Source organism: Marmota monax, unplaced genomic scaffold (genome assembly GCF_021218885.2).
Source record: "Marmota monax isolate L192 unplaced genomic scaffold, Marmota_monax_Labrador192_F-V1.1 WCK01_AAM20220418_F8-fsc00152, whole genome shotgun sequence".
Classification (NCBI taxonomy): Eukaryota; Metazoa; Chordata; class Mammalia; order Rodentia; family Sciuridae; genus Marmota; species Marmota monax.
This window is the reverse complement of record NW_026694348.1, coordinates 3,604,936-3,627,306: the sequence shown is the minus strand read 5'-3', so window position 1 is coordinate 3,627,306 and position 22,371 is coordinate 3,604,936. Positions and strand designations below refer to the sequence as shown.

Genomic DNA, 22,371 nt, shown 5'->3' with positions numbered 1-22,371 from the left:
AAAAAAAAAAACTTAGTGATTAGATGACTGATAATTATATTACCCCTCCATTATTCCTTCTAAACTAACCAGGACTGCCAAATAAATAATGAATCTCTCTCTAAATGACAATGAGATTTGCAAGCAAATGAGTTCAGGCACTCATGGCATGTAATTAAATGATTTAATCAATTTTGGAGGTTTAAGTTCCCATTTACCAGGATTTGAAAGTGAGTTGCAAAGTGTGTGTGGCAGTTACTTCATTCAAAAGTATGTTTTTGAATGCTTTATGAGGCATAGGCTAACTGTTGTAACTTTGTAGCAGAATTTTTAAAAGAAACTTGATCAACGTTTCCACTGAAAATAGCCACTATTTTCAGTCTGTATTTCCTATGTAAGTATAGGTTGGTTAGCTGGGTGTGGTAGTGCATGCCTATATTCCCAGTGGCTGGGAGGCTGAGGCAGGAGAATCAAGAGTTCAAAGTTAGCCTCAACAAAAGCGAGGCACTAAGCAACTCAGTGAGACCCTATATCTAAATAAAATACAAAATAGGGCTGGGGATGTGGCTCAGTGGTTGAGCACCCCTGAGTTTAATCCCTTGCACCAAAAAAAAAAAAAAAAGAATATGTTGGAAAGTGTATGTTCCCTGCAGCATAAATATGATTAAAATCTATGCTGGGCATAGTGGTGCACACCTGTAATCCCATTAACTCAGGAGGCCAAGGCAGCAGGTTCACAAGTTCAAGGCCAATTTAGTGAGACCCTCTCTCAAAAAAATTTAAAAAGGACTGGGGATGTAGCTGTGGTAGAGCACCCCTGGGTTCAATACCCAGGACTGCCAAACAAACAAAAATAGCTAAAGCCTATGAACAAGATACACGTTAACTAAACTTCCTGAAGCTGAACTTGGGGAAGGGCCTAGGGAGTGAGGGTTGCTGGGTATAAATTCCACTTAGGATCATTCTCTGTGGGGTAGCTGGTGGTCAGAGTAGAGCTTGTGACTGCATGTCACTTTACTACTGGTATGGCAGGCCAGCTTGGCTCTTTCAGGACAAATCTGAAGAATTGTTTCTTCTCTGAATAAGGAATATTTATAAAATTGATTTCAAGGATCCAACAATTTGGCAAAAGATGCAGGCCAAATTGGAGCCAATGGAAAACTAAAGTTTTTTTTTTTTTTTAAAGAAAACTAAAACCTTTGTTCTTGGAAAGGTGATATAGTGGTTCCTCCTCTTGTAATTTGTACTGTTTGTATAGTTTGTACTATTGTCAAAGACTTCTAGAAATCCAATTATCAACCAGAAAAAAAGGGGAAAAAATTTATAGCAAGAAATATAAATTTGATATGAAATCTACACATGGTAAAAACAGATTTCATATGCCTCATCTCTATCTCCTGCAAAATAAAGGAGAAAAAATTTCAAGGTTTTAAATCAGCAATAGAACTTTCTATAGTGGTCCAGAAGTTTTCTCTGCTGACCAATATGATAGCCAATATAATCATTAAGCTCTTGAAGTATAGTGTGACAGGACTGAAGATGTAGATCAGTGTTGGAGCGCTTGCTTAGCATGTGTAAAACCCTGTTTTGATCCCTAAAACTACTATTTAAAAAAAAAAGGCTGGAAGGCTGGCCTTGAGTTTGCAATCCTCCTACCTCAGCCTCCTGAGTTGCTGGGATTACAGGCATGCACCACCATGTCTGGCCTGACTCTCCTTATGCTAAAAAAATGACTCAAAATTGGATATAGAGTTAGGGGGAAAAAAAAAAAAAAAGCCTGTGTGCAGTGGTACATGCCAGCAGCTTGGGAGGCTGAGGCAGGAGAATTGCAAATTCCAAGCCAGCCTCACCAATTTAGGAGGCCCTAATGAGCCCCTAAGCAACTTGGTGAGATTCTGTCTCAAAATAAAAAATAAAAAAGGGCTAGGGATGTATCTCAGTGGTTAAGCACCCCTGGGTTTAATCCTTGGTACCAAAAAAAAAAAAAAAAAAAAAAAAAAAAAGAATGTATTTGTATCTGAAGAACTGACATTTCAATTCTAAATCATTACTAGTGGCTAGTGGCTATCATACTGTGCAATGAGAATCTAAAGTATTTTTTAGTGAACATTTATGTGGTTCTCAGGAAAGGAACCAGGTCACATAAAAAAAATATCACATGAATTTTTTACAGAGTCATGTGTAGATAGTGTGCAGATGACCGTATTTTGCCAAATGAATCAATTAAATAAGGTGTTGAATGATCTGTAGAGAATTTAAGAACAACAAAAACCATCAATATATTTGTTTTTACCTCCACCATAGCTAGCAAGTCTAAGCAATGTTAGTAATAAAATACTTCTTTCTTCTAATATGGAGTGTGTACTAGCTCCTTCTGCCAGCTGTTCTTCATAATTCCTCAAGTGTGTGCAAAGATAAAAAGAGCTGGGCGTGGTGGTGTACGCCTGTAACCCCAGCGGCTTGGATTGTGAGTTCAAAGTCAGCTTCAGCAACTTAGCAAGGCCCTAAGCAACTTAAACTTAGTGAGACCCTCTCTCTAAATATTAAAAGGGCTAGGAATGTAGCTCATAGACCCTGGATTCAATCCCTGGTTAAAAAAAAAAAAAAAAAAAAAGACAAAAAGAAAATCAATGGGTTACTTTGTATCAGTTATTGGAGTCATTCACAAACATTTGGTTGTCTTCTCCCAGGTACTTGGTAAAGATTTCACTTCTCCACCCTGTGAATAGACAATCTTCTAAAGTGAATTGCACCAGGCTTTCTTTGTCTTTTGCCCTAGACATCTGGCAATATTCCAGATGATAGCTTCCCGAAACAGCTTGGTTTCTGGAGTAAGGACAATGACCAACCCTCAATAAATATGTAATATGAACAAGAAACAAACCTTTATTAATTTAAGCCACTGAGATTTGAGAGTTGTAGCCAGATCTAGTCAGCCAGACTGATGCAATAGACCTACTAATTTGGTTTAGGAATTTTAAAGTTAGAGATAGAATCAGGGCTTAGAATTAAAAAAGATAACCTGAGATTGGGGATGTAGCTCAGAGACAGAGCACTTGCCTAGCCTGTTCAAAGCCCTGGGTTCAATTTCCAGCACTGGGAGGAAAAAAAAAAGACTAAAATGAACAGCTGAAATTTTGTTATTTTAAAAATCTTTTAAGCAGAAAAATGATGACGCATAGCAGAAATGAGCTAGCAGTTAGAATATAGTATGATGCTTAAGGGGAGAAGAATTCATTCACTGATGGAAAATAGAGATAACAAAAGGTCCCTGGTAAACAGATTCATAAAAAAGTCTAATAAATTATTTTAAGATGTTAATTGATGCCCAACTTTATCAGTCAGGGTTGAGCTAGGCAATCCTGTCATATGAACAAAACAGCTAACAATAGCTTAGCACAGTCATTATCTTCTTCTCATTTGTGCATTTGATAGTGGTTAAGTAGCTTTCTTCATCTATACTGTCTGGATCACTGGCCTCCTCCAAAGTTGTGGGAAGTGTGGAGATATACCAACTCTTGAGAGCTTTGGAGGGGAAGTAATATGCTACTTCTGCTCCCATTTTATTGGCAAGAATATGATATGACCCCTATCTAAATGTATGAGACCTTGGAAAACAAAGCTGTTATGTCCAGGGGAAAAAAATCTATGCTATGCATATAGTTTTGTCTCTGCCACACTCAGAAGTGCAAAACAAAAGTAGGTAACGTATCATTTTTCTCTAATAGACTGGCAGAGATTAAAAAATTTGATAATGTGTTGACAAGGATAGGAGTAAAAAAAAAATCCTCTCCTACATTGCTCATGGAGATATAAATTGGTACAACCTCTATAGAAGACAATTTGGCAAGATCTATCAACATTTAAATACATCTGTCAGGTAAGGTGGCACATGCCTGTAATCTCAGTGGCTCAGGAGGCTGAGACAGGAGGATTGCAAGTTCAAAGCCAGCCTCAGTAACTTGGCAAGGCCCTAAGAATCTTAGGGAAACCCTGTCTCAAAATAAAGATATTTTTTAAAAATTTTACATACACCTAAAATTTTTAACTCCTGGGGCTGGGATATAGCTCAGTTGGTAGAGTGCTTACCTTGAATGCATAAGACCCTGGGTTCAATCCCCAGCACCACCAAAAAAAAAAAAAAAAAAAAAAAATTTAAAACTCCTTTTTGTAATAACACGTTGGAAAAAAATCTTAAATGGTCATCAGTAGGAATCACATTAAATTGTTATATCCATATGATGGAATATCATGCAGTCATAGATGTTCTTTATGAACTAATACAGAATAAGCTCAGAGATAACTAATTAAATATAAAACAGTATGTATAATATCCTACTGTTTGGGTAAAAGAAACATTTGTATTTTTTGTACATTTGTGAAAGTATCTCCAATTAAAAATCCAAGAAACTCACCCCATCAGTTGCCTTCAGGGAAAGTAACTGGGACTTTCTTCTATAGAGTCTATTGTATCTTTTGAATTTTTAATGTTAATGCAATAATTAATCAATATTTTTTTTGGTTTTTGGAACTGGGGATTAAACTTAGGGGCACTCTGCCACTGACCTACATCTCCAGCCCTGTTTTTTTTTTTTTTTTTTTTTTTAATCTTGAGACAAGATCTTGCTTAGGATCTTGCTAATTTGCTGAGGCTGGCTTTGAAATTGTGATCCTTTCAGACTAGCCAGTCACTAGACTACAGGTGTATACCACTACACTGGGCTTTGTTTATAGAATTTGAATTCAGACTACTACTATGGTAACATTGAGCAAGTTGCTTAATATTTGTGTTTCCTCCTTGGTAAAAAAAAAAAAAAAAATCAATCCCAGCTATGTGGGAGGCTGAGACAGGATTGCAAATTTGAAGCCAGCTTCTGCAATTTAGTGAGACCCTAAGCAACTCAGCAAGTCTCAAAAAAATAAGAGCTGAAAATGTAGCTCAGTGGCAGAGTGCCCCTGGTTTCAATCCCCAGTACTGCAAGAAAAAAAATAGTACTTATATATTGTGGGGTTGTGAGAAACAAAGTATTTTTTATTTTTGAGGGTCACCAGGGATTGAACCCAGGAGCACTTAATCACTGCACCACATGCCCAGCCCATTTTATTTTTTGAGACAGGGTCTTGCTAAGTTGCTAAGGCTGGCTCTGAACTCGAAATCCTCCTGCTGCTGCTTACAGGTTGAGCCACCCAGACAAGCACCAAAACCGTTATTTTTAAATACCTGAATTGTCAACTTTGCTTATATGCAAATATTAAAGCAAACCAGAAGAGCTCATGGGGCAATCAGGAAATAATTAATAAAATTTAATGTCTGAGTTTTCCCATCAAAGACATTATAGTGAAATTATTTTAAGAAACTGAGGCTGTGATCATATAGAACGGTGTAAAGGATATTAGAGCCATTGAAAGGACTTCATTTCCAGCACTGGTGTCATGATTCACAGGATTCATTTAACTATTGTAGAGATAAAATTATAGGGTAGACATCAACAAGGCCAAGAGATTTTTGTAGACAGGGGACACTGACCTTTAACCTACCAGAACCCCTCTCCTTTCTAAATTACATAAAGAATAGTTTTTCATTTTTTTAACTTACAGTTAATTGAAGAATCAAGAGAACTCTTAGGCATCAAGCACTACATATTCTCCCTCAAAATGTTATTCCTACCATTATTCACCACTATTTTTGTAGGTTATTTGGTTTACCTCAAAGCACAGCATTTGTACTAGATGACAAAAAATAACAGAAGGTCCACTTGTTTAACAGTCATTTATTCCTTTAGTTGAACAACTTCTACACACAATCAAAATGTATGGGCTTTTGTTTTGTTGGGTAGAAAGGAATTTGATTCTCAAGGCTTTATGAGCCTGCTTCAGATTATTTCCTGGAAATCAATTGACTTGAAATTGCTGAAGAAAAATCAGTTCAAGAAGGGCATCAATTAGATTTTAAAATTGAAACACCTATAATGTCAGCAAACCCAGAATTTGAAGACTAAGGGGCAATTCCTCCGCCACATTCAACTTCACCCTAGGAAAGAGCAGCCTAATCTACAGGAAAAGATTAACAGAAATGAAACAACGTGGTAATATACTTAATTGATGGACCAACTCAAAGATTTGGAGGATTGCTTCACCAGGAATGAGAAAAATAGCCACACAACATAAAATTACACAGGTAACAACTTTTTAAGTACCCTTGTGTGAGTTCCTGGTGACTTGACTGAGCAAATAAGTGCTTTTAAATAGCCAGACATACATTTGCACATGTGGCTTGAGGATTCAATATGGTTTCAAACTGGCATTATGTACTTTGCTGGATCCAACAAGCCACGTTATTAAACCAGCTTTTACTCTTTATGTGAACTTATAGGACATGGTGAAGACTTTCGCAATTTTGTTTAGCCTAGATTTTTTTTAATTTCTAAGATTCTTTTAATTTTCTCACAACAGATTTATTCCTCTGAAAGTTTGACTGCATTTGGGAAGCTTTTCCCCTTTCAGAAGCAGCAATTACACAAATGAAACACTGAGTTAAATTTTAAAATGTGGGCTTCAAAATTGAATGCATATATCCATGTTATAGGATTAGGATATCCTCCTATCATCTTAATCAAAATCTAAAGTTTGAACTGCCACACTCCCAAAAGCCCAACCACTACTGGAGCATTACATCATCCCAATTAAGTTGTAGGTTTTGTCACATGCACCAAAACAAATCTATAGGGCTAGTTCCAGCACCCCTCTTTTTAAAGAATTTGACACCTATTATACCACATAGCATATTTTAAACACTGACATATAACTCCCTAATAAGATAAAGCAAGACAGAAAGTTTATCTTATTAGAAACAAGATACACCATCACTTATTGTCTTCAAACATTATTGCACTTTAACTTCCATAATTTGACAAAGCATTCATGAAATAATCTGCAGACTAGTTTTAACAGACAAATAACACCTTTAAGCAGACATGACTGTCCTAAATTGTTTATTAGGTATGAACTTTACAAACATCATACTTATATTAGCGATAACGGTGGAGCTGGAGAGTATTGCGCCTTCTCCAAGCTGCACGACGAGAACCACCAATAGTGTGGTGGAACTTGTGGCCCTTTCCAAGGCCACGACTCTTCCGGCCTGCAGATGTTAGGCCGCGCATCTCCCTGTGCTTGTGGACTGGTTTAGTGATCCACTGGGTGTCAGGATTTCTTCTGATAGCTTTATGGAATGGATCAATGAGGATAACCTCAAAGAATTTGTATGTAGAATCTTCACCAACCCAATAAGAATTCAGGACTCTCAGAGCCCCACAGTGGCGTCCAGCTCGCTCCTATAATAGGAAAAAAGGCCCAAGGTAAGCCTCCTGCTTTGCTTAGGGTAGCAAGTTAGAATTCTAACTCTTACCTCTAGGTTACTAGACAAATGACTAAAGCTTTTTATGTAACTAATCAATTATTTACTAGGCATCTCCCCCCAAGAGGCTGGCACCATGAGCATGAAATAAAGTAGACTTGCTAAAACACAAATACACTTTTGCTATTACTCTCTGTTTAAGGCACTAACATTAATACTTAGATAACAAATATAAGTTTAGGATGTTTGAATCTTTTTCTTTTTTTTTTTTGCAGTCTCGGGGATCAAACTTACTTTTCACACATGCTGGACAAACTTTCCACCACTGAGCTATACCCCCCAGCCCCAATTCAGCAAAATTTCTACAAGTCTTGAATTTCTTCTGCATATTACCTCTTCTTTAAAAAAATTTAACCTTATGGAGAAAGGCTTACAATTTGCAAACCCCTACAAGAGTATAACTCTGAAGAAAAACAGCAACAGACCAGATGATTAGCAACATAAATGCAACCCCCTCAGTAAACAAAGTTTACTGCCCCTTTGAAAGCTTAAGTTTCACAAGTTCATTAATTATGTAAGCATAGATTATTAACAAAAACTGACAGTTTTTGACAGTAACTCCTAATTTCCAAGATTGGTAAAGACCTCATCTTATACACAATAGATTCCCTAGGTACAATCACAAAAGTTGCTCAAATATTTCTTGCCTACCATCTCTAATAGAAAAAAAAAAGTGTCAACTCAAACCCATTTACCTCAGCAACAGACTGAAGGCTTCGCGCAAACTTTAGCTGGTTAACACCATGATGGACAGGCTTGCCATAGGTGGCACCCTTAGGAACTGGGCGTTTGCGGCCACCACGGCGCACACGAATCCTGTATATGACATAACCTATACACACAAAAAGAGCAGGTTATTAAAAAAAAAACCCTCCAGTGTTATAAAACACTGTTAATTACACAAAAGATTATTTTTAATCCTAGATACAGATTTGTCTTCTTCAGAACAGTTGCCACTCCAGACAAAGTGCACCATAACTTAACCAGTTTAATTGCGGAAGGTGCTAGCAAATTGATTTCCCCAAAGCACTCCGAAGGAAGACAATGGGGCAACAGTGTGTTCCTAACCACCGGTTTCTAACTCTTCCGAGTAGCAATTTTAACGAAGCTTTCAAGCCAAGAGAACACGCACCTTGCTTGGCCTTGTATCCCAGTCTGCGCGCTTTATCCGGCCGAGTGGGGCGGGGAGCCCTGTGGAGCGCCGAGAGCTGGCGGTACTGCCAGCAGCGGACCCGCAGAAGAAAGCGCATCACATCCGACTGCTTCTTCCTCCATAGCTCCTGGATATACTTGTACGCGCCCATCTTGGCTTACCTTCGAGATGGAACTGGGCATTAAAAGACAGCAGCCGCTAAAAGTACAATGAGATCTCGCCCGTCCATCTTAGTTCCCCACCAACACAAGGGAACCGCCGGGAATGAAAATGGCTCTGCACCATCTGCAGGCGACAGCTAGCCTAAACCCCACCTCTAAGGCCGCGTTCAGTCACCTCTGCAAGCTCGGCACGAAAAGCGCGGGTGAGCACTCGGCTTTATTTTCGTTGGATGAATGGACAGACTTGGTTGGGCACCGAGGGGCAACTAGCTACGGCAGGCGGCGTGTCCCCAAGGGCCCAGCCCGCAATGTGATGTCGCTGACACCACAGTAAATAAAAGGTTCTACTGACGCCTAAAGTTAACTCTTAAGGAAAAATGCACTTACCCTCCCCAATCAGTCGGCCTCGCTCAAGAACGCTCGAGGCCGAGCCTCCCTCCCCTCAGCCCCACGCCTTCTTCAGGCTCCCGGCCCAGCTCCAATTTGCGCCGCCATCGCGTCTTCCCCCACCCCGCTCAGGGGAACACCTCTCCATGCCCTCGCAGCCCAGCATCCTAGTTGGACTCTCGCCGCACAAGAGGCAGGAGGAGCTCCGAGGGCGCAAGGTCTTCATGCCCGGATGGCTGAGGCAGAGGGCGATTAGCCGCGGATAGAAAACCTAAGATCTCTCACCCAGCTTACCTGATGGCTGCCGCCAAACCGAAAGGAAGAAGCCTTTCTCCCGCAATCCCTTTTAGGCTCCTCCCCCTCTTCTGAGAGCCCCTTTCCGGTGGAGCGTTGAGGCTGCCCACAGCCTCATGGGATATGTAGTTCCGGCCTCGAGCCGGTGGGCGGAGTTCGGCCGCGATTGGGCACCGCCTCCTGTTGTCCCGCCCCCTGCTCTGAAGGATTCCAACCTGCAGAGGCAGGGGCTGCGGGAGGCTGAGAGAATTGAAGTCTTGGCTGGACTGCGAGCGTCGGTCTCCATCAGCCGGCCCCGCTAGGCGGCTAGTTGGAGGCGGTGCTATAGAGCCGGTGGCTGGGAACAGCCGAGGAGCCTCGCTGCTGCCTTCAGGGTCTGCTGGAGGACAGGTTTGTTTCGCGCACCGCGGGTTCTTGAGTCGCGGCCGATCCCCCCAAACAGCGCTGACTCCCCGCCCCACTCCCCAGAATGGGCGCAGAAATTTGGGCCCCGACTCTTCTCCACCCCAAAAAAGGCCTTCCTGGAGCTGGATCTTCGCAGGTTGGGCCGCTACTACGTCCCTTCTTCTCAATTCCGCTGGAAGCTTCTGCAGGCCCGACTCGAGGGGTGCGGAGGCAGTGGATGCTGGCAGCTTGACCCTTTTCATTTCCGTTCTTTTCCTGAATATGGATTAGATCCCAGGTTTGCTAACGTCAGAACCCCATTTTTTTAGAAAAGCAAAATATTTATTTGCCAAGACATGTTTAGCAGGTGCGAGTGTTTTGGGAAGAAATGCCTAGAAAAATGCTGGCATTTTGTGTTGCGGTTTTTTTTTTTTTTAATTTCTAATATATTTTTAGTTTTAGGTGGACACAATACCTTTATTTTTATGTGGTGCTGAGGATCGAACCCAGTGTCCCACGCGTTCCAGGCGAGCCCGTGTTGCATTCTTTATTGAGAAATACAGTTTGCTGGGTTTTTTTTGCGTCTCCAGAATATTTTAATTTTTGATAAAACTCTTGTGGTTTCAAATCCTTTCCAACTATCATGTTTATGTGTGGCTAGAAAACATCTTTACCTTGTAAATAGTGATTTTTGGTTATCTCTTTTACCTACTTCATGTTTTTCTTTAAAAACAAAACAACAACAACAACAAAAAACCAACCACAGCTTTACCATTGTAAGAGTGCTCCCCTGGTATGTTGATTCATTCAACAAATAATTATTGAATGCCTAATATATATCCAGGCAGTGCCCCATCTGTTGAGATACAGCAGTGAACAATGAAAAAATTCTAGTCTTCTTGGAAACAAATGAACATAAATAAGCTATGCATTATGTTTGATGTTTTATAAATACTAAGGAAGAACATCAAGGAAAGTGGAAGGGGTGTTGAGGTGAAGGTTGCTGCAACAACAGCATGAGATCTAGGCTGTCTTCTGTCAGCACCTTCCACCTATGGGCCTGAGCCCTGATTACCATGGAGAAGGGCAGCCTGCCTAGTAGGCTCCAGGTCTGGGCTGATTGTGCCAGGGACTCCCTGGGGTTTAGAGGGGAGATGCTATCTCCCAGTTAAAGGCCTCACCAGATTATCCTTTTAGCATATTTGGTGGAGATTGCAATTTTGGATGGAATGTTCAGGATAAGTTTTCTTGAAGGTTAACATTTAAGAATACACCTCAAGTCTGGGGGCATAACCCAGGAGGTAGTGTGAGCTTAGCATGTAGCATGAGGTGGGGTCAGTCCACAGCACCTAAAGTAACATCACCACTACCACCCTCAAGATAAAGAGCTGAGTAGGCGGCACTGATTCAGGTAGAGGGAAAAGTGATTAGGCAGCACTGATTCAGGTAGAGGGAAAAGTGATAAGGCTAAAATGAAGCACGCCAGGACTAAGAGAGGAATAACAAGGAAGCATTGTAGCTGGAATCAGCCCTAGGAGAAAGACGGATAGAATGTCAGAGAGGTGGTTTTTATATGAACCTTAGATTCCACATAGCTGTAGATTGGAACATTTGAGTACATGGTTTACATTTTAAAAGAATAACTTGGATTGCTGCTTTGAGGCTAAAAGGAAAGAGAAGATGGAAGCAGACTAATTAGGAGGTTGTATTTCCCAATGTTACTGTAACCAGTTAGAACAAATTTCCAGACTCAATAACAAATTTATCATTGTGTAGTTAATTTTATAGTCGAAAATTTGACTAGGTTAACTTCAGGGATCTGTAGGGCTGTGTTCTTTCGGGAGGCACAGCATCTGGAGAATTCAGCTTCTAGAGAGCTGCCTTCTTTACTTGGCACCTGACTGCTTCGTGAACCTTTCAATCACTCCTCCTCCTCCCTTCTAGGACACTCCTGTTAATAATGATGGTCTCAAAGTTTTGATTCAATCCGACCTGCAAAATTCCTTTTACTAGATAAAATAAAGTACTTATAGGTTTGAGGGATGAGATTAGAGACATCCTTAGTAGTCCAAGTGAGAAAAGATGGTGCCACTTTGGTAGTAATGGAGGTGGTTATAAATGTAACTCCGGCTGTATTTCTAAGGAAAAAGGTAGGATTTACTGATGAATCAGATGTGGAGTATGAAAGAAATGAGTTGAGAATGGTTCACTACCAGGTTGGATGAATCATTTGAAAAGATGAATCAGACAATGTGAATAATCTGCTAATTTATCAATTGATTTTGTAATTTTGTTTTTCAATTTGCAGTTCCTCAATTATCAGTTTAATAGGATTTGTATTTCCAATTGATTTCAACATTCCTAACCACAGTGATCTTTTCTGGTTTTGCCCTTTTGTTCATCCCTAATGTTTGGTATTATGGAAGGCCCTTAGTAAGTATTTGTTAAGTGAATTGAGAATGGTAAGCTGGAATCTGTTTATATATTTTACTAAGTAAATATTATTTATAAAACCCTTTGAATATGTATGTAAAACACATGAATAAAAGTATTACATGCCATACATGTTTAAACAAGAAAATACACGGTGTAGAAGTTTTACCCTTTTATGCTTTTTTAAAGATTTATAACATCTCTACTATGATGTTGTGCTTCAGTATTATTTTTCTAGTTTCATAGAAAAGTTGTTTTACTTATAAAAATAGAATGATCCCCTCATGCAGAAGAACAACATTGGTAATTTGAAGGAGCTGTTTCTGATGGCTCTTCAAAGAGAATGAATGTTGACAAAGCTCAGTGTTTTCCATAGGAATGGACTGAGTCATGTGTTTATTCTCTAGCAATATTATTGATTTGTCTGGAAAGCAATATGCATTAAAGATGTCATTGGATTTTGCCTGTAAAGCATGTACTCTTAGTCATATTTGTCAGATGAAGTTTAATGGTCACAGATTGGGTTTTATGTTCAGCAGTTTTTTAGGTAAGGACTGTACTAAGTAGTTAAAACTTCTAGTGTTTTTTTTTTCTGTATTAACTTTAGTGTTGATGCATATTCTGGATAAGCAGTTTCCCCTGTTATAGCATCACAACACTGAAGGGAACCTAATGGTCTTCCATCTACTCTGGAACCTCCAAACTCTTGAAACTACATTTAAGAGGCTTGGCCACTCTCAGGATCTATCCCACTCATTACCCATTCAGGGTACTACAGGTGATCTTTTTTGTATTTGGGAGGAAATGATGTACATATTGTATATGAAATATACATATTCATCTATACTTTAATGTTATTTATTTAGAATGTTATTAGATCTTTAATAATTCATACTTTTTGGATATTTAGAAAATCATCTTTATTTCCATGTAGAGAAATTCACAAATTTTGAATTAGAACCCCTTCACATACACACACCCATGCACCCACTTGAAAATTTAAGATTTTTTTCCCTGGGGAGATTTTCCATGCCATAGATAGTTAAGGAGGTGGTATCTGCCTTTTCTAGCCCTTGAGACATTTTGAAAATAATGAAAATGGTACAGATTTTCAAACATTTTTCTGTTATAGGTTATACCATAACACCTTAAAAATACTTAATGTATAAGAAATTCATTCATTTTAATTGATGTAATAGGTCACTAATTATCTGCTTTTTGGTAGTGTTTTTTTTTTTTTTTTCCCATTTGGAAGATAACTAGGGACCTAGGATATTACAACCATGTTTGATTGATCACACTTATTTCTTTATCTGCTTTCCTTTTGATAGTATAAAATATTTAAGTAGATCTCTTCTGTTTTATTCCTTTATTTTTCTTTCCTTCCTTAAAAAAAAAAATCTTAAATAAACCTTGTTTTGGGCTGGGGTTGTGGCTCCGCGGTAGAGCGCTGGTCTAGCATGTGCCGTTCAATCCTTAGCACCACATAAAAATAAATAAATAAAATTAAGGTATTGTGTCCAACTACTTCTAAAAAAAATAAAATTATTTAAAAAAAAACTTGTTTATTTTTGTTATTGTTTTTTTTTTGAGATGGAGTCTCTCTTTGTTGCCCAGGGTGATCTAAAACTCATGGGCTCATGATCCCCTGGCCTGTCTCCCATGTAGCTGGCACAGTAGATACATATCATCACACCTGTGTCATAGCTGGTGTTTAGAGCCACCTCCTTTCAGTTGCTTTTGCTGTTTGCCCTTGATGAAATCTTCTCTAGTAGTAGCAAAGTAAACACTAATTTATTATACTTAAATGCATCAATACAATGTATATTTTTAACAAAAACCACATTTTTTTTTTTTAAGAGAGAGACAGAGAGAGAATCTCTTTTTTTGTAGATGGACACAACACAATGCCTTTATTTTTATGTGATGTTGAGAATCGAATCCGGGTCCCGCCCATGCTAGGGGAGCGCTCTACCACTGAGCCACAATCCCAGCCCCCCAAAACACATTTTTAAACAAGCTTTGTGTTAATCCTAGTATCAATGAGCAATCTAAAATATAATTGTGTACTACTCTTTTTTTCTTTTGTACTGGGAACTCCAGGGGTGCTTTACCACTGACCTAAGTCTCCAGTCCTTTTTCATTTTCATTTTCATTTATTAACTTTCTGAGGCTAGCCTTAAACTTGAAATCCTCCTGCCTCAGCCTCCAAAATCACTGTGATTACCGGAGTGTTCAACTAGCCCAACATAGTATAATACTTTTAAAACATTTTAAGACCACTTTCTAAGACGCTTAGAAATACAGTATTTGATTTCCAAATTTCTTAGAATTCTGTTGCTTTCAACATTTTTCAGTTGGCTATAGTCCCCATTGCTTGTATTTACCCCACTTTAACAGATGGCTTGTTCCTATTAATCTTTGGGTATTTTTACTTATAGCTAAGCATACCTCTCTTTGGCTCATGTATGCACCTCCCTTTTTTAAACCACTTGAGCATTTTGGAATAGTATAACATGGTAAAGGGGCATTTTTTCCCAAAAAATTAAACAAAGAGGAGGGAGGTAGGGGTTGGTATTTAGAAATTCTACTGGTTCCAACATTTTCAGAGGAATATAAAATCTAGAATTTAGATTCCAGCAACAACCTTTTCTTATAGAATTGTATTACACTTCCATTATTTTTTTTATCCTCTGGTACATTAATTTCTTTTTAAAATTCTTCTTACATGGCTAGATGGCAGCTTCCTTTAAATTTTAGCTATTAAAAAGCTGTTTAAGGAGCTGGGATTGTGGCTCAGTGGTAGAGCGCTCGCCTAGCATGTGTGAGGTCCTGGGTTCAATCCTCAGCACCACATAAAAATAAATAAAATAAAGATATTGTGTCCAACTACAGCTAAAAAATAAATATTTTTTTAAAAAACTGTTTAAAAGAAAGGCTCAGTGGTATCATATCTTAGAGAAATCACAATATGTGAAAGAGTAGAATCCTATGATAAATAAGGTGACATTAATTATAAATTCAGAGTTATGTGTAGAAGACTCTAAAATAGGCCATAGTTGCAGACATGAGAGATAACATTATAGATGATCAATGGTACATAAAATTTTGCCGTTATAAAGGCTGAGGATTTTTGTATTGTAGTTATATTGAAAGTACAAAGAAAAGATAGTGTCTTAAAAGAATCTATATTCATGGGAGCAAGTAATATATATTCTTGGAAGACCTAGAAGGATTATTTGCTGGGTTTGTCACCCAAGAAATAATGGTTACATCACAGAAGGGATAGTAATTTTTCTCTGATAAAGTACAATGCACTGCTCTGGAAATGAGTATCATGTTATTACTGTGCTGAAGTAATGGTGACTTGTGGGTAATTTGGGTCCTAAAAAATTACTCTGAGCAAGTAGAAATAACTTGATGAAACCTGAGAAAAGAAAGTTCATTTTTTTCTTAATGCTGTAGGAGTTGGAAAAAAAAATAGTGTTGTGGGACACACATGGATACAAAGGTGTTACTGTTCTGCCTCCATTAAAATGTGTTCTGCATTGGGTTTTTTAGTTCATAGTCCAGTGAGCACATGAGCACAGAAGGATGCTCAGAATCCCTTTTGTTACAGTTGTTTCTGACTGACTACAGGAAGTTGTAGCATCCCTTTTAGCCAGGGGCTTGTAGATAAAGAAGAGAATTGGGAGGAAAGGAGATGTTGTGCGATGGCAAAAATCGAATCAGATTGTAAAATTTAATACGTCTTTTTCCTTTATGCCTTGGCATCTAGTCCTTTGCCTTCTGGAAAACAAAGCCCTGAGGGAATTTGACCTTGCTCTTCCTTGCAAATAAGTTGTGAAGCTAGGAGAGAGGAATTTTTCTTTTTCTAGTTTAAAATGCCTGGGCAATTTTTCTCTCATGGTCTATTCCTCAAAAAGAAGTATGACTATACTTGGCTACAAAAATCCAATTTTTCACATTCTTGAGAAAAGACTATGGTAACATTAATAGTCTTTAAGTCCATCCATTTTCTATCGAAAAATGTCTTCATGCTTTCTTAAATTTTTACTTAAATGTTTATTTTCTCAGGTAAATATTGATGAGTCAATAGTCTTTTTTTATAATTGATTTGATGCATTATTATACAGAATAGAATCCATAATTCCTTTTCAGGTATTTGTATATGTGTACTATGTAACAATATAACTTGGCTAGCTTTGTTTCAGCCTCCCAAATCACTGGGATGACAGGCATGTACCACCACATACAATTTTATCTATTCTTACAGTATTTCTAGATTATCTCTGTGAAGATATGTTAGAAACTTGTAAAACTAATTGCCCTAAGAGGGCAAATAGGAGACTAAGGGAATGGGGTTTGGAAGGATATACCTTATTTTATCCTTTTTTTATATTTGAAATTTCCCCTATATATACAAAACTGATTAAATATCAACCTTAAAAGAAAAGTATACTGGTTTCTAAAGTATACTTTTTTTTTTTTTTGTACCAGGGATTGAACCTAGGAGTGCTTAACCACTGAGCAACACCCCTAGCCCTTTTTATTTTTTATTTTGAGCAAGGTCTCACTGAGTTGGTTAAGGCCTCAGCCTCCCAAGTCACTGGGATCACAGGCATGTGCCATGGTGCCCAGCTCTTCAACAGTATACAATTTTAAGAGCTTTCATTCTCTTCACAGTGATATCCTGAGAGAAGATGGGAAAGGGATGCAAGGTTGTAGTTTGTGGATTGTTGTCTGTGGGGAAAACCGCAATCTTGGAGCAGCTCCTTTATGGGAATCATACTATTGGTAAGATTATTTTTCTCTAGTTTTTCTCTGGAGGGTTTTTGTTGGTTATGCTAAACTAAAGATGGGTGATGGTACACCAAAGTGAAGTAGAGAATAGAGGAGAGGAAAAAATATTGATTTTATTGAAATTTAGCAGTGGTTGTTAAAACAGGTAAGAAATGGCTGATGGATATGAATATATATTCTTTTGTACGTATGTGGTTTTCTGTGTTTATTAAAAAAAAAAATGATGGTCTAGAGAAAGAATACATTGGAAGGATCCATACTGGAAATATGGCTTTCCAAGAGTATTCTGTAGATTTTTAAAAATGGAAGATATAGCTGTTTGCTGTACTATGAATTAATTTTGTGAGTTGGATTATTCATTCAGTGAGTTACAGAGGTGAAGTATCATTTTTGGTTTTAAGGAGGTCATGGTAAGGCAGACAGACATTACAAAAGAGGTTTATCTAAGAGATAAGTAAATATGGATCGACAAAGTATTAAAGTATTTATTTTTGGCAAGTAGCTTAGAGCACATTTCTTTTATTAACCATTTTGACAAAATATAAACGATACCGTTTTTGAGGCTTTGCATGCTTGAAAATATCTCTATTTTACCCTCACATATGAATTATAATTCTGATGGGTATGCAATTCTAGGTTGAAAATACTTTCAGAATTTTGAAAGCTTTATTGATCTAGTGTCATCTTTTCTCCTCTTACTAAAATGAATACTTTTTAAATGCACACTTATAAGCCATGTTTGGATAATCACCATGTGAGTCAAAAAGTAGAATGTTGTGCTGCTTCTGAGAACCTGGGAACTGTTAGGATGCTTGGAAGCTTCTGAAGCCTTACTGTGTTCCCCACTTGCTGTGGTTTGAATGATAGTGACCCTCCAAAATTCATGTTGAATCTTAATCCCTTTCCAACAGTATTAAGAGGTGTGGTCTTCAAGAGGTGATTGAACTATGAAAGCTCTGCCCTCGAGTGAGATTTAGCAACTTTATAAAAAAACTTGGGCTTGAAGGAAGTGCTGTCTTCCCCTTCTGTCAAGTAAGCACACAGTGTTTGACCCCTTTGTAGGGTGCAGCAATGAGGAACGACCTTGGAAGAGGAGACTAGGCCTTTCCTAGGCACCAAACCTGCTAGTGCCTTGATCTTGGGTGTCCCAGCCTCCAGAACTGTGAGAAATTTGTTGTTTATAAATTACCTAGTCTGTGGGATCTAGTTGTAATGGCACAGATGGATCAAGACACCACTGTTCTGAAATTTTACAGTGATGTGTCATAAAACTGGTCTGTTTTCATCCATTGTACTAGGCACTGTGGCTTCTTTCAATATGATATGTATATTCTTCAGTTGTGAATTATTTTGTGGATGCTCTTCTGTTCTCTTTATGGAACTCTTTATTGATGTTGGACCTTCTAGATTAATCCTCTGGTTTTCTTAATATTTTTTTCTGCATTTTAGGTGATATTTCCTCATATTTTCCAGTCCTTTCATTGAATTTTTATTTCTTATTTCTTAGTGCATCTGTGAAATAAGAACTGTTATACTATCTAGTTTCCCTGTTGTTAGGTAGTGTTTTGGTTTTCGTTTGCATAGTCCATTTCCTCCAAAGTACTCTTTTCTCTTTTTTAAAAAATATTTATTTAGGACACAATACCTTTACTTTATTGATTTATATGTGGTGCTGAGGATTGAACCCAGGACCCTGCATGTGCTAGGCAAGCGCTCTACCACTGAGTCACAACCCTTCTTTTCTGACTTTTGAGTCTACTTTCCTCAGTTGTCTGGTAAACTTTGGTTATCTGCTAATAAAGAATGGAGGCCTACAGGGCTAACTGGGAGCTCTAAGCAAATGGACAGGGTTCATGACTTTGAGTTTCACAAAAGGGATCTGACTGAGCATTTGTTGGAAAACCCTAGATATCAATACATTTAGAATTTTTCCTTTTTTACTGGTCACATTCTTTGGCATTGGAGTAAAGGCCTGACTGCCAAAGTTTTAGGAGCAGAGAAAGGGAAGAGAGTGGAGGTAGGAGGAGTTCAACATTTACTATGTGTACCCTGTATGTGCAGGTATGTCACTTGATTGCCTCCGCTAGTGTTCACTGTAATCAAAGCCCAATAACTTTGTCTTAATAGAATAGCCCTTAGCAATCCAGTTAAAATTATTAACTTAATCTATGACAGCTTAATTTATGACAGGATGATACAGACACAAGTTCATATAATCAAACTTAGAATTTTCCCTTATTAAACACCAGCCATGTTCCTTGAAAAGTTAGGCTGATGAAAGTAAATTCTTGTATTCTCATGATCTAATCATTAGATGATTATTCCTTGTAAAATGGAGATTTTATTTACAGCTGATGAACATTTCATATAATGCATCTGGAATAAGTCATTCTATAGTATTAGGTTGTTTAGGAAAACCATAACCGAATTTCAAATGTGACAGTTTGTGTGTATGTGTAGTGTGTTAGTCCACGAGTTCTCCTCTGGATGTAGCTCATATTTAAACATGAGGTTTAAATATGAAGGTGGTTATTGGGACCATAATCATACCTATCTTATGTCTCTGCTCTACTCATAAAAATTCTAAGTGTTAATTTTCTTCCTTTAATTCCTATATCAACAAAGGATTATTAACTATTTACAGCATACACAGAATGGGTCCTTTCACTTAAGCAACTTATAGACTCATTGAAGAGACAAATCCTGCAAAAATGGAATAACCTGCAATCATGGAACAAATTGGTAAAATGCATTTTTAAAAGATCATAGGCAAGAGGAGAACTGAAATTGGCTTATCAGTTATGAGGCCATTCATTCAGCAAACATGTATTAAGGACCTTCTATGAATGTAAGTTTGTTCATTCTCAGAGCTATAAAGATAAACTAGTCTAGATTCTCAAGGTGTTTACAGTCCACTTGGAGGGGTTGGATATGGAAAGACTGAAGTATAAAATGGTATTACCTGTCCAAGGCCCAGTAGTAGCAGGAGGAAAATGGGATAATTAAGAGAAGGTCCACATGACTGACATTTCAGCAGCATCTTCAAAGGGTCTGAGGTATTTACTAGGTGTTCACTGATCTATCATAGTAGTTCAGGTGGAAGGTACTAGGTGGTCACTGATCTATCACAGTACTTCAGGTGAAGGTAGCAATCCAGTTGAAGTAGGAGGCAGGAATCAAGCAGGTATTTCAGCAGCAGAGTGGATGGTTTGAGGTAACCTTCTGATTTTGCTCATAAAAAACCGAGGACATCGTGGTAAGTAGTGATCAAGGGAAGAAAGCAAGGAGGAGGAACAGGAATGGAAGGATGATGACAAAAATATTAGTTGAAGTGCTTGAGGGACATTCACATAAAAGTGACCAGTAGGTACTTGTGGATTAAAGGCCCAGTACTGGGACACAGACTGGACACGTGTAGTTTTGAGTTCTATAGAAAAGACCTGGGGAGTTCTATAGAAAATAGCAAATTTGGGCTGAGTCTGTGGTTGTGGCTCAGTGGTAGCGCACTTGCTTGGCCATGTGTGAAGCACTGGGTTCGAGTCTCAACACTGCATATAAATAAATAAAATAAAGGTCTATCAACAAATTTAAAAAAAGAAAGAAAATGGCAAATTTCATTCCAGATCCTGTCATTAATTCTGATGGAGAAGAAAAAGTGCCACTTAGTAGTTGAAGCTTTTTAAATCAACCTGAACTTTCCAATCTAAGTAGTAAATGCTTTTGATTTTTACAATTGATACTTATAACACACATATTGAGGACTTAACCCAGGCGTGCTTTACCTCTAAATTACATCCCCAGCACCTATTTGAGTTAGGGTCCAAGTTGCTTAGGGCTTTGCTAAATCACTAAGGCTGGCTTCAAACTTGTGACCCTCTTGTCTAAGCCTCCTGAGCTGTTGGGATTATAGACATGCACCACGGCACCAAGCCAGAAGAAATATTTTCAAAAGTCATGTTGTCAATTTACTATGAACAGCTACTTATTCAAGAAGTCACTAATAAAGTAGAAATGTGATTATTATATATCAAAAATAGGAAACCTTTAAAGGACAACAAAATACTGAATAACTGACACTGGTTTATCTAAAAACGGCAATTTCTTTTTAATCCCAGGAATGGAAGATTGTGAAACAATGGAAGATGTATACATGGCTTCTGTGGAAACAGATCGGGGAGTAAAAGAACAGTTACATCTTTATGACACCAGAGGCCTACAGGAAGGCGTGGAGCTCCCAAAGCATTATTTTTCATTTGCTGATGGCTTTGTTTTAGTGTACAGTGTGAATAACCTGGAATCCTTTCAAAGAGTGGAGCTTCTGAAGAAAGAAATTGATAAGTTCAAAGACAAAAAAGAGGTTAAGTATAAATTACCATTTAAATCATAACATGAGGGGCTGGGGTTGTGCCTCAATGGTAGAGCACTTGCCTGGCATGTGAGGCCCTGGGTTTGATCCCCAGCACATGACTTCTTGGGTCATTTACATACTTAAAACCCACTAAATTGTATTGTAACTCGTTTTTTTATAGGACTAAGTTCATTCAGTACTGTGGTATTATAAACAGGTTGGCAAAGTATAATCTCTTTAATCCATTTTTCCATCCAGGTAGCAATTGTTGTATTAGGAAACAAAATCGACCTTTCTGAGCAGAGACAAGTGGATGCCGAGGTGGCACAGCAGTGGGCAAAAAGCGAGAAAGTAAGACTGTGGGAGGTGACTGTCACAGACCGGAAAACTCTGATTGAGCCCTTCACTTTATTAGCCAGTAAACTATCCCAACCCCAGAGCAAATCCAGCTTTCCTTTGCCTGGGAGGAAAAACAAAGGGAACTCTAACTCTGAGAACTAAAAATTAGTAATTCCACAATTGTTTTTTGAATAATGACTGCTTTTAAGTGTCTATGTATGTGAAGATTGATATTTAAAATAGACCATTTGTATATATCTTGGTTGGTAAGGAAACATCTAAGGAAGTAATGAAATGCACTTTATGTTACTGGACTAAGTTTATTAGTATTGCCTGATATGAAATATATTCTCTGTTTGAAATATGTTCCTGAAATTAGCGTGTTTTGTTTTTATGAATGTTCCACCTATCAAAGTAGTAAAATAAAGTTTGGATAGTGTGCAAATGAACCCATGTATGAATCCCCCCAACCTATTTCAAAAGTTGTCATACTCATTCTATATAACTTCACACAAACTTAGTTCAAACATTACTAATAAAGTAATCTAATGACTAGGGTTAGAAAACATTTTTTTGACATACCCAGTTTGGAACAATAACAATTAACAATTTGGACACAACATAAGCTAAAATTTTGTGTTATGGAGATTTTTACTGAATAGGACAGAAATCA

General features: G+C 38.0%; 2 protein-coding genes across 2 annotated transcripts; one reads left to right on the top strand and one right to left on the bottom strand.

Annotated features, from left to right (window-relative positions):
• Positions 1 to 5,735: 5,735 nt before the first annotated feature.
• On the bottom strand, positions 5,736 to 9,501 carry Rpl15 (ribosomal protein L15). The gene is made up of 4 exons (XM_046467744.2): positions 9,392 to 9,501; positions 8,529 to 8,710; positions 8,092 to 8,228; positions 5,736 to 7,313 (listed from the first exon to the last, which is right to left on the bottom strand). Exons 2-4 carry the CDS (start codon positions 8,698 to 8,700, stop codon positions 7,008 to 7,010), a joined length of 615 nt encoding a protein of 204 aa, XP_046323700.1. The 5' UTR covers positions 8,701 to 8,710; positions 9,392 to 9,501; the 3' UTR covers positions 5,736 to 7,007.
• Positions 9,502 to 9,639: 138 nt separating this feature from the next.
• On the top strand, positions 9,640 to 22,147 carry Nkiras1 (NFKB inhibitor interacting Ras like 1). The gene is made up of 4 exons (XM_046467745.2): positions 9,640 to 9,781; positions 16,895 to 17,005; positions 21,127 to 21,368; positions 21,618 to 22,147. The coding sequence occupies exons 2-4, from the start codon at positions 16,912 to 16,914 to the stop codon at positions 21,858 to 21,860; spliced, it is 579 nt and encodes a 192-aa protein (XP_046323701.1). The 5' UTR covers positions 9,640 to 9,781; positions 16,895 to 16,911; the 3' UTR covers positions 21,861 to 22,147.
• The last annotated feature ends 224 nt before the right edge of the window (positions 22,148 to 22,371 follow it).